This window comes from Drosophila bipectinata, chromosome XR, assembly GCF_030179905.1.
Source record: "Drosophila bipectinata strain 14024-0381.07 chromosome XR, DbipHiC1v2, whole genome shotgun sequence".
In the NCBI taxonomy this organism is placed as follows: Eukaryota; Metazoa; Arthropoda; class Insecta; order Diptera; family Drosophilidae; genus Drosophila; species Drosophila bipectinata.
In genome coordinates, this window is record NC_091735.1 from 22215673 (window position 1) to 22231384 (window position 15712).

The 15712-nt window shown below is 38.6% G+C and overlaps 1 protein-coding gene across 4 annotated transcripts in view; it reads right to left on the minus strand.

Moving 5' to 3' along the window:
- Positions 1 to 917: 917 nt before the first annotated feature.
- Positions 918 to 15712, minus strand: part of Sp1 (transcription factor Sp8) — a 39068-nt gene continuing 24273 nt past the window's right edge. For 3 of the 4 annotated variants that reach the window (XM_070276373.1, XM_070276374.1, XM_070276372.1), the window contains 2 exons: positions 4074 to 4375; positions 918 to 3906 (listed from right to left, as the gene is read on the minus strand). In XM_070276373.1, coding sequence (XP_070132474.1) covers positions 2046 to 3906; positions 4074 to 4375 — 2163 coding nt within the window. In that variant the 3' untranslated portion in view covers positions 918 to 2045. The remainder of the gene's footprint in view (positions 3907 to 4073; positions 4376 to 15712) is intronic. The other variant, XM_070276375.1, reaches the window with a different exon arrangement.

Below are 15712 nucleotides of genomic sequence, written 5' to 3' on the forward strand. Positions count from 1 at the left end.
CGTCTGTCCGTCTGTCTGTCCGTCTGTCTGTTTCTACGCGAACTAGTCTCTCAGTTTTAAAGCTATCGTCTTGAAACTTTGCACACACCCTTCTTTCCTTTGCACGCAGTATATAAGTCGGAACGGCCCGGATCGGCCGACTATATCCTATAGCTGCCATATAACTGATTGATCGGAAATGGTATAACTTTGGTGTTTTTAGAGTTAGAGAGTTCAAATTTGACATGTGAGCTATTTTTGGCAAAACATTACGTCATGCCAAATTTCATAAGGATCGGCCGACTATATCCTATAGCTGCCATATAACTGAACGATCGGAAATGACCCAACTTTCGTGTTTTTGAAGATAGAAAGCTGGAACTTAGTACAGATTTAATTCTTGGTCAGTTGATCCAACCTACCAAATTTCATTAGGATCGGCCGACTATATCCCATAGCTGCCATATAACTGAACGATCGGAAATGGTATTTGGTAGAAATATCAACTTTCGTATTTTTGAAGATAGAAGTTTGGGACTTTTTTTAGATTTTGTATTGTAATAAATTGGATTATATATTCCTATTCCCATAAGGATCGGCCAACTATATCCGATGTTTGCGATATATATCCGGTTTTAACTGCAAGGGTATATAAACTTCGGCTCCGCCCGAAGTTAGCTTTCCTTTCTTGTTTTAAATATTAATATTTTGTAAGATTTCAAAGCCCCATAAACTTTTAAATAATAACCAAAGTTTTAAAAAAGTGGACTCAAAAAACAATGGTCAGTTTAATTTCCAAATTAAATCAATTTAATTTTTTAATATTTTTTTACATTTTTCAATATAACCAAAAATATATTCTTTCTTCCCAACATTCTTTGGAAAGCCATGACAACCCCAATATGCCTCCAACCCGCCAACCCTAAAAACAAAATGAATTTAAAACACTGGCGCTTTGTTGTACATTTATTTTGAATGAAATTTAAATAGTTTATTCGTACTTTAAATAATTAATTTACATAGACAAAAAAAAAGTAGCTAATCGAAGATGATAAATTGCTGATGCTGCAGTACTGCATGTGTGTTGTGTGGGAGTTGGTGTGTGTGTGTGTATGTGGGTGGGTGTGTGTTTGTGTGTGCTAAGTATCTAAGTATCTTTTGCTAAGCCTAATTTTCAAATAAAACAACAAAAAAACACATTTATTTTTAGTTTTAAAGTGTAAGTTTTTAAGTTAAGTCGGTTAAAGCACTAGCTCTCTTGTTCGATTTATCGATTACTCGATTTTCTCGATTTATTTTTTTTTTTAGCAAAAATAATTGTGATCTCGAAATATACTAATTTACAGGAATTAGCTTTAGCTTTTTTGTTTCTTTTAATTTTTTTTATTTTAGAATTAGCATAAAAGATTCGATTCTTTAAGTTTATCCCTTTTTCCATTTGTTTGTATTGTTTTTTTTTTACAATTTTGGTTCTTACTCCGTTTTTTGTTTTTAATTGGACTAGAAATATATTTTTTAGGCTGTTTTTTGTATTTTTGTTTACCCCCTTTTCAATATTATATGTATATATATATATATTATTATTTTATATGTATATTTTCAAAATTGCATAATTGTTTAACATTTAAGTTAAGTTTTTTTGTGGTGCTCGAAGCTTATCTGTTGGTTAAATTGTTGTATATTTTATTATATTACTTTATCGACTTACAAACTATTAAAAAAAATTGACAAAAAAAAATTGGATTTCGATTCTAGTTATTATTTAAGATATATATATGTATATTTGTTGTTGTTTAAGCTATAAGCAAATATTTTGTAATATTTATTTTTTTTATAGACACTTAGAGAGTGTGTATCTGATGTTTCTGATTTTTGTATCTTTTTGTTTGTGTTTTAAATATTTACAGACTGCTGCTGGCTTTTTATGTACAACCGCATTTTAAATTTTTTTTACAGTGTTTTATCAGAGATATTATAGTTGTTCTTTTTTTTTCAAGTGTATTCGTTAATGGGTACCCATTTCTTTTGTGACCTTAGTTGGTGAAAAGAAAGGGACCCAGCGACCCTCAAACCATCGGCGGCTTTATATCCACCAAGGACGATGGGTCCAGACCCGGTGATCCTCCGGCCAGGTGGTGTGCATGGTGGGTGTGGTGGTGCATATGATGGTGGTGCTGTTGCTGGTTGAACTGATGATGTTGCTGGTGATGTTGCTGCTGTTGTTGCTGGTGGTGTTGCTGCTGCTGTTGGAGATGTTGCTGTTGCAGGTGTTGCTGGTGTTGTTGCTGATGCTGTTGCTGTTGCTGGTGAAGCATCACCGGCGAGCCGCCCGCGGCGACCATCTGGTGCGACGTGGCCAGGTGCAGACCGCCGCCCAGGAGGCTGGAGTTGCCACTGGACGTGCCATTGGCGCCACTGTGCGCGTGCAACGAGGTCGGGGTGCCGGGATGGCTGCTGCCACTTGAACCGGAACTCGATCCAGAATTGTGATCGTGTCCCGGTGTGGCACCGCCGCCACCCCCGCCGCCACCGGCCCCGCCCGTCTGTTGTGGGCCACTGGCCCCGCCGCCCAGCCCGTTGACATGAACATCGACCGGCTGCTGGTGGTTGGCAACCGATACATTTACGGAGGATGACTCCTCCGAATCAGAACAGGAATCGGAGGAGCCATGCTTTTTGCTGTGACCCGGGACGGACTGGCTGCCACTGCCACTGACGCTGCTGCCGGTGACTCCGCCGCCGCCGCCGCCCGCAGAGGAGGAGGAAGAGGAGCCACCGCCACCGGAGGAGGAGGAGCCACCGCCGCCGCCGCTGCTGCCGCCGCCACCGGTACCAGTACCGCCCCCACCACCACCGCCACCACCACCAGCCGTGCCATTGTGCGTCTTGACGTGCTTGGCCAGGTGGTCGCTGCGCATGAAGCGCTTGTTGCACACGGGGCAAGCGAAGCGCTTCTCGCCGGTGTGCGTCCGCAGGTGGCGCTGCAGCTCGTCGGAGCGCGTAAAGCGCTTGCCGCAGAACAGCCAGTTGCACACGAAGGGACGCTCGCCGGTGTGCCACCGCAGATGCGCCTTTAGATGTGACGTCTTTCCGTATACCTTGCCACAGCCGGGTATGTGGCACGAATGGATGTTCTTCTTTCGGAGATGAACGCCGGCGGGTCCAAGCCGTTCGGCCTCCTGACAATTGGGGCAATCGCAGGTAGCACGCCCCGCATACCGTCGCTGGGAACGCGGCGACGGTGTCGACGCTGAGCCACCCTGGGGTGAACCACCGGCAGCGGCTGCTGCTGTTGCTGCCGCGGCCGCCGCCGCCGATGGTGAGCTGTGCGGCAGCGAGAAGCCACCGACGCCCACGCCCACACCGCCGACCACGCCCATACCTACACCGCCTACCACACCAACGCCCTGTCCGGGCAGCATGCTCTTGTACGTGTCCTGCAGGAGATGCTGTCCTGATCCCAGCAGGGAGTGGCTAAGCGCCGAGCTGTAGTTCTCGCTGGCATAATTCGCCATGGTGGAGTGCATCCCCGCCGCAGAGCCCATATCGAGCCAGGGTCCCGCCGCACTGTGCATGTCCCACCAGCCGGAGTTGACGCTGGTGGCGTCCTTGTGGGTCACTGCGTTGAAGGGCCACTCGTACGGGTGGCGGGAGTAGACGCTACCGAATGTGCCCGCCTCCACCTTGCCGAGAAGTCCCTGGTGCATGTGGTGGTTGTCCATTGAGGAGGTGCCTCCACCGCCGCCACCGGCACCGCCGGAATTCGGGAAGTACAGGTCACTGCCGTAGGCCGCCGCCGCTGCTGCCGCCGATGCGGACGAGCCGGATGAGGAGGACCCCGAGCCGGAGCCGGAACCGGAACTGGAGCCCCCGCCCACCGCCGCACAGGACGAGGAGGAGGCCAGGGGGCGACTGTAAGGATAGATGCTGAAATTACTCGCCAGTCGTATAGGGCCATTATTATAAATACTCGGCGTAAGGGGGGATACTGGGCGAGGATCCCCCCTTAACTCACGCACAGTGGTCCCCCATTGTGTTGGGGCCAGAGTTGGCCCCTTCCCGGGGACCACTGTGCGCCGCCTGCTGCTGCTTACCTAGCTGTGATGTTCACCATGGTACTGGCGCTGGCGGAGAGACCGCTCCGCGAAGAGCCGCTGGAGCTGGACGAGCTGGCCGCCGAAATGGCGCACGGTGAGTGCTGGCCGGCGCTGCTGCCACCGCCTCCACCCCCGCCGGAGCCACTGCTGCCTGCCGCCGGGGAGTTGGGACTCTTCTTCCATGGGTGGAAGCCCTTGCCCACAGCGGCATCGGCCAAGGGGGGCGGGGATTTGTTGGAGAGCTTGTTGCACTGGGCGGCGAGCATGGCCAGGGGGGTGCCTCTCAAACTGGGATGGTCCTGTAATACAAAAAATAAATAAATAATTAATTAAGGTATTTCAAAATAGTTAAATTTAATGGTTAAAAAAATATCCCTAATTTCAAAAAGTTTTCCCTTTGGCGCCAACCACCTGCCTTGCAAAAAAAAAGTCCTTTATATTTTCCCTTTTCAGACAGGGTGATCATGGCGCTCTCTCTTACACCCACTCGTTATCGCTCTCTCTCTCTGGGTCTCCTCTTTCTTAAAACCGAACAAAGTCATAGTCCTTTGCTCTCTCTCTCCGCGACACTAAGTTTTTCCTTATAAGTCTTTATTTTTTATTTAATCCTCATTTAAATTAAAGATTTCTTTAAATATTTTACTAATTTTAGTTAATATCGTTGCGTTTAATAAAAGTATACAAGTTATAGCCTTAAAACCATCAAGGCTGGTGCTCGGAGTCGGTTTTTAGTGCGCGAGTGATTTAAAATCTTAAATTCTAGTGTTTTTAGTTAATTTATGGTGTTAATCTTTTTAAAATATAATTCTTTAATTATTCTTTCGTTTTTCTTTAATATTTATCTATTTAAATGGTGTTTTTGATGTTAAATATTCAAATAAAATGGCATTAGTTTCGGGTGCTCCGCTGGACATTTTCGCGTGTGTTGTGGGCGCGGGGGGTGCGGCGGGGGCTCGTCAGTCTGCTCTCGCAGCATCCTCCGGGCAAAGAACCGTTAGAAAGTACGTCCATGATGTTCATATGCGTTGGTATGTATGAATTTTTGTATCTAAGCGTTTTTTTGGCGAGTACAGTTGCCACGCAATCTGTTAGTTGCAAGTGATCTTTGATTTTGGTTCTTATTGGGTGTTTTCTTATTGGGTGGGGGTGGAAGGGGTGTTTGTTTATGATTATTTGTATTGGAGGATATTTCTTATAATTAAAATTTATATGTATTTTTTCTTTATAATTTATTATAAGCCTATATTTTATTTATTTTATATTTCTTTTTTTTATAAATTATTTATTATTAATATTCTTTATTTTTCCCACAACAAATTTTTTTTATTTACTTTTTTATATTTTTGGTGGGAATGATTTTTTTGTTCATAATGCATTTCTTAATTAACTCCCGTTCCTGTGAATTTTGCAAATTACTTAAATGCGAATTAGTCGAGCTCGATTTCGCTTCCTGTCTGCTGTCCTGGTTTTTGTTTTTTTTCTGAATTTTATTTTCCACCAACGGTTTCTAATGCCTTTGCTCCAAAAAAAAAAATAAAGGGTATTTTTGGGAAGAAGAGAGGGTGGAAGAGGCAATGTGTGGTGATGGTGGCAAAAGCAACCCACAAAATTAATTCGCCACGTAAATCAAAACTGAAATTCCCTTTATTTTTTGGCGCAGAGCTGTTTTTACGGTCTGCTTTATACCCTACTTCTTTTTTTTTTGGGTGGGGGGTTTTTGTTAAAAGGGTTAAGATGGCTTATGGAGATATGTATATTAAATATAACTTGAACTTCTTAAATATTTTTTCCAACTTATATTATTTAGTTAATATTCCTCAAAGTAATCATACATTTTCTTATATCCATTTATTATTTTAATAATCATTCTTCCAAAATTTTTAATTCTTAAGAGTATTTATCAATTCGACTCGCTTGGCATATATTTTTTCCCACAGACAGACTTTATATTTAATCGACATCGGCGTCGAGAGGAAGTCATTAAAAGGCGGCTCGACTCGGTGATTCAGGGATTCGGGATATTCCTTGTTGTTGCTCCTTTTTTTTTCACTTCTCACCGAAGAACTAAGGTTCAATTCCGCTTTTTGTCTAGCAGATATATATATACAATATATATATATGTAGAAAATTATTTACCCCTCACACCTCTTTTTCAATTTTCAAATTGCTGCCTGATTGACGAAGGTTAAGGATTTATCCTTATTCTTTCTTTTTTTTTTTGTGTTTTTTGGTGAAGGATTCTCCAATCTGTGGCCTCAAAGATCCTCATCAAACACATTTCATGCCTGCCAGCTGTTTGACTTGTTGCAACAACAACAACAACAAAATAGTGGCAACAATAACAACACTAAATAACAACTTCAGAATTGTCAACAACAAGTTGAACAACTATTTGTAAGAGCTCTCAGGCGGTAAAAGTTGTTCAATAAAGTCCACTACACTGATCTATGAGTTTAAAAGTAATATGCATTTATAGTGGCAGAAAAAATGGCATTTAAATACATATATGGGAAATATTTTAAAAGATTGGAAATAAATTTTTAAAAGAATTTTTAAGAGCTTGTCAATATGTCAATAGATTGTTGTGAAAAATATTCAAAATTCTTAAAATATTTCAAGGGAATAAAGTGAAAAATATTAATGAAAATATAGGAAAGTTAAATAAAATATATAAAAAATAGGAATGAAAATATTTATAAAAAATCAACATTAAAAAATTTGCAAATATGTATCAATATCTCATACCAAACATTGTATAAATATGTCGTATAATTAAACGCCTTAATATATCGAATAATATATGTACATATCTTATGAATATAGCCTTAAAACCTTTATTTAAAATGTGTTTAAAAATTGGAAAAAATGATTTAAAAAATCTCAAAAATAGATTCATATAAAACTTATAAAATATTTATAAAATAGAAGCTAGATTTTTGTCAGGGGCTACGTGGAATATAACTATTTAATTTTGTTATGAATTTTTTAAATTTTTACAAATATAATTTTTCAGATATACTAATTCTAAAGTGAAAAATGGCAAAATAATTGAAAATCCTGTTTTTTTATAATACAAAAATATTTAATTATAATAAAACAAATCCTCATACCAATGTTTGTTTTATTATTTTATATAGTTTTCTATTTTTATCCGTTATGCATTGTCTTTCAAACTTTTTCCCCTAAAAACCTCTCTCATTTCTCCCCGTGTACTTCATCCAATTGCCCAGTAGTCGTGGCCTCGTCGAGAGTTGTCCAAAAAAATTAAGTTAATAGTTTGCTGGCTGCCGCTGCCGCTGCTGCTGCTCGAGTTGAGTCGAAATTGAGTGGAGCGATTACAGAGTTGCCTAGTTTTCGAGCTTTTACCGTTGCCACGGGGTAGGGTGGTGGTCTATGGCGTGGCGTATCGGGTCGTGTGGTCGTGGTGGTCGGAGGAGGTTGGTGCATTTTGGGGGAAAAGTGGATTGTTGGCCAAAAGCCAGCAATCGGGCAAAAAGATCGAGATCAGAGCCACTGCGGAAGCTGCTATTTCAGCGGGTAATTGGCCAAATCAGAGTATTCGTTGGCTTGAATCGGGGAATCCCCCGCTCTTAACCGCCCACCAACAACCGTGCAACACGCCCCCTGACTCCTTCTATCTCTTTCGCTTTGGCCTCCTACTGACTCGATTTCCTTCAGTTATTTCCTTCAGTTTCCTTATTTTTGTAGATCTGTGGCACGTTTATGTCGGTGCCCCTTGCTCATCCAGCAACCCCCACCACCCCCTCTGATCCTCTTGCGCGGGGACAGGTGCTTTGGCAGCCTAATGACATCACCCATTCGAATCGTGAGCCAAAAAACAACACAAATACACTCGAAACTTAATTGGAGCAATTTCAACGTCGTGCAACTGCGCGTATGAGTAATATATGCACTAGTGTGTGTTACTATAGTGTGTGTGTGTGTGTGGCAGGAAAATTATACAAAATGATATCGGGGCAGGCAAGTCAGTCAGTTAGTTCGTCAGTTGGTCAGCTAAGAGCTGAGAGCCTGGTCTCAGAAAAGCAAATTAAAATGCAACTTGATTTGATTAATCGATCGGGGTTTTTTTTTTTGATTGGAAAGAGGGCCAGAATAAAAGTTTCAAGAAAATATGAAGAGAAAAGGTAAAGAAATTGAAGGAAAATTATAGGAAAATAAAAATTAAAAGTGAAGAACCTCTTAAAAGAAAAAATGTCTAAAGAAACACATTAAATAATTGACCTTTGCAACACTGTGAAGTTATACAGGGCTGTTATTTAGGTATTATGGACATTATTTTAGCTCTTATAGTTCCATAATCTATAAGATTTATCAGAAACTTATATAAAAATAAAGAAAAAGGGTTGTTCCTTTAAAAATAACAAAAGGAAAAAGATTTCTAAATAAACCCTTTAAAAAAATACCCCTTTCCAACACTGTTATGAAGATCCTTTGAGCCAATTATTAGTTATTAATCAATTTTAGTTACTAAAGCTCTATAATCTTGCAACTTTATGAAAAATATAGCTCTTAAAAAATAAAAAAAAAATATTTTATAAAATTAATCATATAACCTTTCAAAAATTAACCCCAAAAACCAACTATTTAGTTAAAAAAAACACTTAGAGGTTCGACCCCCACATCGAATCGGATCACAAAAAGTCAACAATTTGTTTGGCACTCACCGCCCCGTAGGGGGCGCCACTGGCGCCAGTCTGATTCTTCGAGCCGAACTTCCTCCCTTTTCTTTTCCCTTTTTTATGGTTTTTTGATCTGGAACCGAAATACCAGCGGCAAATTAGCCACTGCCACGCCTCCCCATACAAACACACAGCCGCCGCCCAGATCACTAGGAGAAGGTGGGGGGTGTATAGGTAACTGATGAATAATGAATTGATCTTTGAATCTCTGAGAGAAGACCGACGACTACTTTTTTTTTTTTTGACCAAAACGAATTTCGATTTTTCACATTTGTATTTTATTGTATTTGTTGTTTGCCGACCGACACTCTCGAGAGAGAGGGGAACAGACAACCTGCGGAGGCGGAAGAAGATGCAACAGACTGCAGTCTATCTCTATCTCACCCGCACAAACACTCTGTGGCTGGCTGTCTTGCTCCCTCTGTCTACCTCATTGTAAATCATTAGTAGCGACACCTGCTGTGAAAATTATGACACCGCCTCCGATTGATGTGGAACACAAAGAGAGTGAGAAGGGGGACAGAAACCGTAAAGTAGGGATGGGGGCGAGAACCAAAAAAAAAATAAAGAACCTTAAAGAGCGGGAGGGAAGAGAGATAAAAGGTGCGGAACCTGCAGCGCCATTCGTGCTGATAGCGCCTGCTGAGACTGAGTGGTGGTGGGGGTGTGTGGGAGGGGGTCCAGTTTTGCCCTGGAAACTGGAATATTTGGAAGATATCCCCCATATATAGCTGATCCCATTTCCCCACCCCCTGGGGAGCCTCACCTACTGTGTTGACCAAATTTGTTTAGCTCGCGCCTTTTGATGCTCTCTACCCCTCCCCCACCCCCCTCTCTTTTTGATCAGTCTTCTTATTCTCTTCTTTTTTCGGGTTCTCTTTACCAATTCCGCTTTCATTTATTCAGAAATGACATTCGATTTTTTAATTAGCCAGGACAATACTGGGAAATGAAGGAACACAGGAGAAAGGGGTGAAGAAAGGTAGAGAAAAGGTTTAAAAAAATATACAAATAATATTAAAGAAAAATTTTAATAAAATCTATAAAAAAAAAGATTAAAAAAGTCACATAAATAAATGGTATTTTTCATAAAATTTGAAACCTGTATTTCTAAAAATTTGAAAAATTATGTATGAATTTTTTTATAAAAAAACCTAAGAAAATAAAATATTAATAATTTTCAAAGCTTAAAAACCCTTAAAAGTTTACTTTTCTTCCTCATAAAAATCGTGAAGGTTTTCAAAAATCCCCAACTGCTAATTCTTCAGTCAATTATCGAAATCCCCTAAAAAAAAAAAACAAGAAGGGTTGCCATCCATCAACAAGAATCAATCCGCGAAGAGGCACAGCTTGAGGCCGCTAATCCCCAAACTTTGTGGCACACACAAAGTGCCTCGAGTGTGGAAAGGCAACAAAAAGCCGCACCTCATCAGAGATCCCCCAATGCAGGCCGCACTCTTCTGCAGTAAAAAGTCGAAAAACTCCGGCGCCAAAATGCAAATAAAACAACAAACCTCAAAAAAAAAACGTGGCATAAAAACAGCAAAGCTCAAATAAAAGGAACTTTTAAATTATGGCCTTAAAAAAAATGAGAGAAAAAAAATAAATGTGAGGGGAGAATGAGAAGGAAGCTACCGAATACGCTGGAGGATCCGGTGAAGAATCGGCTGGAGAATCCCAAAGGAGATACAATTTTCATAGGCAATTAAAAAAAGTTCATTGGTTTTGATTTTATTTTGCTGGAGATGGGAGCTGGAGCTGAAGTATTCACATATTCAGAAGCCACAAAACGAAGGGCTCCAGGGCTCCACTTTTCAGAATGAAGAGACTCCAATATTCTATATATATATATATATATATATATATATGTATATTGGGCCAGACCTCCTTCATCCTTCCATTAGCATGTAAAGTGTAAACTAATGGCTTTGATTCTGATTCTGAAGGAGAAGCTCGAAGCAAATTAAAAGCAGCGTGGGAACCGACTCGCTTCTGTGGCAGAAGTTTATTATTAAAAAACTGAGACTGAGAAAGGAGAAGAAAAATTGAGAATATATAGCCCAAGTAGCTTGGACCAACTTTGTCTTGGGCCCGGAGAGTTCCTTGGAACTGGTCCTTTGCGCCCAAAAGATCGGAGAACTCTTCTTTTCTTTTTTTTCGCTTATAAGTAAGCCATACACGAAAACTCATTAACAATGACGCACAAAAAAAAAAAAAAAATATGTATGAAAATAATAAAAAACAAGAAAGGAAAGCTAACTTCGGGCGGAGCCGAAGTTTATATACCCTTGCAGTTAAAACCGGATATATATCGCAAACATCGGATATAGTTGGCCGATCCTTATGGGAATAGGAATATATAATCCAATTTATTACAATACAAAATCTAAAAAAAGTCCCAAACTTCTATCTTCAAAAATACGAAAGTTGATATTTCTACCAAATACCATTTCCGATCGTTCAGTTATATGGCAGCTATGGGATATAGTCGGCCGATCCTAATGAAATTTGGTAGGTTGGATCAACTGACCAAGAATTAAATCTGTACTAAGTTCCAGCTTTCTATCTTCAAAAACACGAAAGTTGGGTCATTTCCGATCGTTCAGTTATATGGCAGCTATAGGATATAGTCGGCCGATCCTTATGAAATTTGGCATGACGTAATGTTTTGCCAAAAATAGCTCACATGTCAAATTTGAACTCTCTAACTCTAAAAACACCAAAGTTATACCATTTCCGATCAATCAGTTATATGGCAGCTATAGGATATAGTCGGCCGATCCGGGCCGTTCCGACTTATATACTGCGTGCAAAGGAAAGAAGGGTGTGTGCAAAGTTTCAAGACGATAGCTTTAAAACTGAGAGACTAGTTCGCGTAGAAACAGACAGACGGACAGACAGACGGACAGACGGACAGACGGACAGACGGACAGACGGACATGCTCATATCAACTCAGGAGGTGATCCTGATCAAGAATATATATACTTTATAGGGTCGGAGATGTCTCCTTCACTGCGTTGCACACTTTTGACCAAAATTATAATACCCTCTGCAAGGGTATAATAAACGAAAGCCAGGGCCAGAAGAGTAGCTGGGTAAAAAAAATTAATGGAGTTTCCAACAGTCCAGACTTTTTCATCATAATTTTTATTATCATTTTTTCTGGCATCCTTCTCTGCTCGTGCGTTTTATTTATTTTTTTTTTATATCCTCATCTTTTGGCAACGAGGCTGCTGCTGATTTTTTGGTTTTTTTATTATTTATTATATTTTGAAAAATTTCTGAAAAATCAAAACCCAAAAAGGTCGATAAGGAAAATTAAACGACGATAATGAAATGCTCTATATTTTGATATTGAAGGTTCTCTAAATAAACTAAAGGACTTTGTTAGATAATTATTAAATTATTTTGTATATTTTAGAACGTTACAAATAATAATTATACTTATTTTCTATAAGAGTATCTTTTTTAACCCGATTATAATTATAAAATATTAAAACTTTTGAATAACTTCTCAAGATATTATGAAGGATATTTATACCTAAAGAATTGATTATATTTAAACCCAACATAATGATAATATTATAGATAGAGTTCAACGAAAACCCAAATATTTCCATCTACAAATATTAACTTTTTCCTACAAAAATCTTGATAGAGTATTTCCAAAACCTATATGATTACTTTTATAATATTCCTTCGATAATTACCAACTGAGAGATCCCTCGTTGGGGCCAAGTGGAGAGTCATAACCCAAATTGATGAAGTGCATTAAAGTGTCTTTAATATGCGGCAACAAAAACGCCCGAAAGAGACAGCAACTGGGGCCGTAAAAAGAGACGGCAACTTAGAAACTCCTCAGTGGACGGCTCATATCGGGTTTTAATTTCGAAAATGCTTTAATTTTCGGCAAAGCCTGTCGCTCTCTTGATTAACTGACCACTCATTAGAGCCACATGGACATTATCATTGTACCTAACCCCCAAAACCCATAGTAACACCACCCCCCCTCTTTAGAATGGGTCACATTTAATGCCTCAGATTGCAATTAATTTGAACTCGAACTTGGTGAGTGTTTTGGCCTGTTTGGGTGTTTAAGTTCAGGCTTCGAGCCCTCGGAAATAATTGGGGTTGATTATGTGGCAATATTAAATGGGGTTGAGTGTGAGGGGGTGTTGGGGGAAGGGGCACATAAGGGTTAACTTTGAGGGAAGCTCGAAATACGACCCTAATTATTTTCCAAAAATGAGTAAATTATGCTTAAAATGCATTAAAAGCTAGAATTTTATTTCAAGTTTTGTATTAAAGTGGGTCTCTATTTTTTGCCAAAAATACTCTAAAATTTTTCGCATTTTCCTACCCTTCCCCCTTACCCCAAAAAGAAAAAAGGAAACCGAAAATAAAAATAAATAAACCGCCAAACTTCCTCTGTTGACGTGTCGAACTCGCATTACACTTAGAACCTGCTTAAAACTTCATAAAGTTCCCTCTACACACATGCATATATACGTATACCCATGGATCGAGGTAGTGAGTGCCCCCCCCTTATTTTTTATAACTTCAAACAAAATAAACGTTGACAGGCAACAGCAACAGTATTGGCCACAAATTTGCAACGTCATTAGTTGGTAACAACAAAATACAAACAGTGAGGGCCAAGAACCCCAAGCGGTGAGCTCACAACATTAACCTTAAAGAAGTTGTTAAAAAAAAACACAAAAAGGGGTTAGGATTGGGGTTGAAATTTAAATGGGGGTGGAGCTGCCAATTGGTTGGAATTTACTTAAAATAATAAAACCAAAATGCCAGTTAAAGAATTTACAAAAAACACAGAAAAAGAATTTAAAATTTTAAAATGTATTTTATGTTCCGTTTAATTGCCGCTGGTTCGTGGTTGGCTAATTTATGCAATTTATGCGCCGCTTTCATTGCAGCAATTAAATCAAATTAATTGAATTATGTGTGCAGCTCGCCAAGGTGTTGTTTTTCCTTTTTATTTTCCACAATTTTTTTTATTATTCCTTTTTTTTTGTTGTTGTTTTGGTTTTGTACATTTAAAGAGCAAGCTTTGCATGTAGGCCCATATGTCTGGGGGCTAATTTGAGAGAAACAGCCAAGACGAAAAAAAAATATGAAAATTTTAACCAAAAACAGCACACACCAAGCAAAATATCTGCCACAGGCCACATAAAATATGCAGCATGTTTATAACAAAATAAAATACATTATAAATGCAAATAAAAAGCGGAGATCTAAGACAGGGGTTTTCGAGGAAGTTTAGATGCTCTTTAAACTCTTTAGAAAACTATTAAAAATATAAAACACATTCTTTAAAAATTATTTAAATATATTATAAGCTTTTTAAAGTTTTAAAAATCTATTTAGGTCTTTTAGAAGTACTATAGACTCTTTGAAATCTCGAAGAAAAATATATTATCTCAAGAAAAACTATAAACTCCTTAGAAACTATTGAAACTTGCTCTACAGTCTTTGAAAAATATTTAAAATAGTATATGCTTCTATAAAACTAGTAAAAAATACTGTATACTTTTTAAAAACTATTGGAAAATGATATACATTCTATGAAAAAATCATGAAATGCTTAGAAAATATTATACTATTTAAAACTTTTTCAAAAATGCATTTTTCTCCTTAAAATACATTGTATATCCTTTAAAAAGTTAAAAAAAAAAACACTATAAACCATGTAAAAACTATCAAGAAGTACTACATACCCAAATATCTTTAAAACCTATAGAAAAATACTATATATTCTTTATGAAAAATAGAAACTCCATTCTAGTCTAGAAACTCTATAAACCTCTATTTCTTTTTGACAACAATTTCCAAAATATTTGAAATCTTTCTCCACAATATAATATAGTTTCTATTCATATATAATAGATAATATAATATCACCATCTCAAAACCCTATAATATCTCCCATCACCGCATCAAATTAGCAAACTATATCCCCCTCTTATTTTTTTGTTTATTCAAGCTTCATGGAAGCTGATCTCTAATGATTACTTTGTAGGGTAATCGCTTAAATCAAATCAAATTACCAACTATTACCAACTAATCGTTGTCAGACAATGTATACATATATGAAAAATATATATATGCACTCACTGTCCGCACCATCAATCCATCAGGTTTTCTAAAAATATATCTCTATATAGATCACAGATTATAATCGAATTGACAAAGTGGATGAGCAAACGAAGGCGATCGAACAAAATAAATGAAAACTTTTCAGTTGAAAGCTTAATTTTAACAAATATTTACACGATCAGATAGAATCTTTAACTCATTTTGTTTCATAGTATGAACAAATTTAAACGTCCCCCCAAGGTCTCGAACGATGATGATGATGATCATGATGGTCGAAAAAAAAATGATAATGATGATGTTGTATGGACAAGACTGGTTGGGATGGACAAGAGGACAGATGGATGGATGGATGGATGGTTGGGTTGGTTGGATACATGGGTTGGTTCGGTTAAGCAGCCTCAGAGCAAATTATATTCCAATCTCTGGCTCACTCACTTAGTCATCGAATGTCGAATGTATCTTATTATACATATATTCTGATCTTTTCTGCAACGGTATGTGTGTGGGCAGCTGTGTGTCTTCATTAGCATAATGAGTTTGATTGAAAGCCAACTTGATATTGATATTTATGGCGAGGCAATTGGCTCGAGTGTCGAGTCGATTCGAGTCTCTTGGAAAAGGCTTGTGTGTGTATTACATCAACTTTTTGTTGATTTTTGCATAAACTGAGACTAGATTTAGAGGTTGGCGGTTTTGGAGAGTGTGGGTGGCTGGGTTTTATAGAAAAGAATGGGGAAAATAACGAAAAGGCGGACAAGGGGATATATTTTAAAGAAAATATCATAAATGCTTCTTTTTTCTTTGTAATTTTTAATGATTTT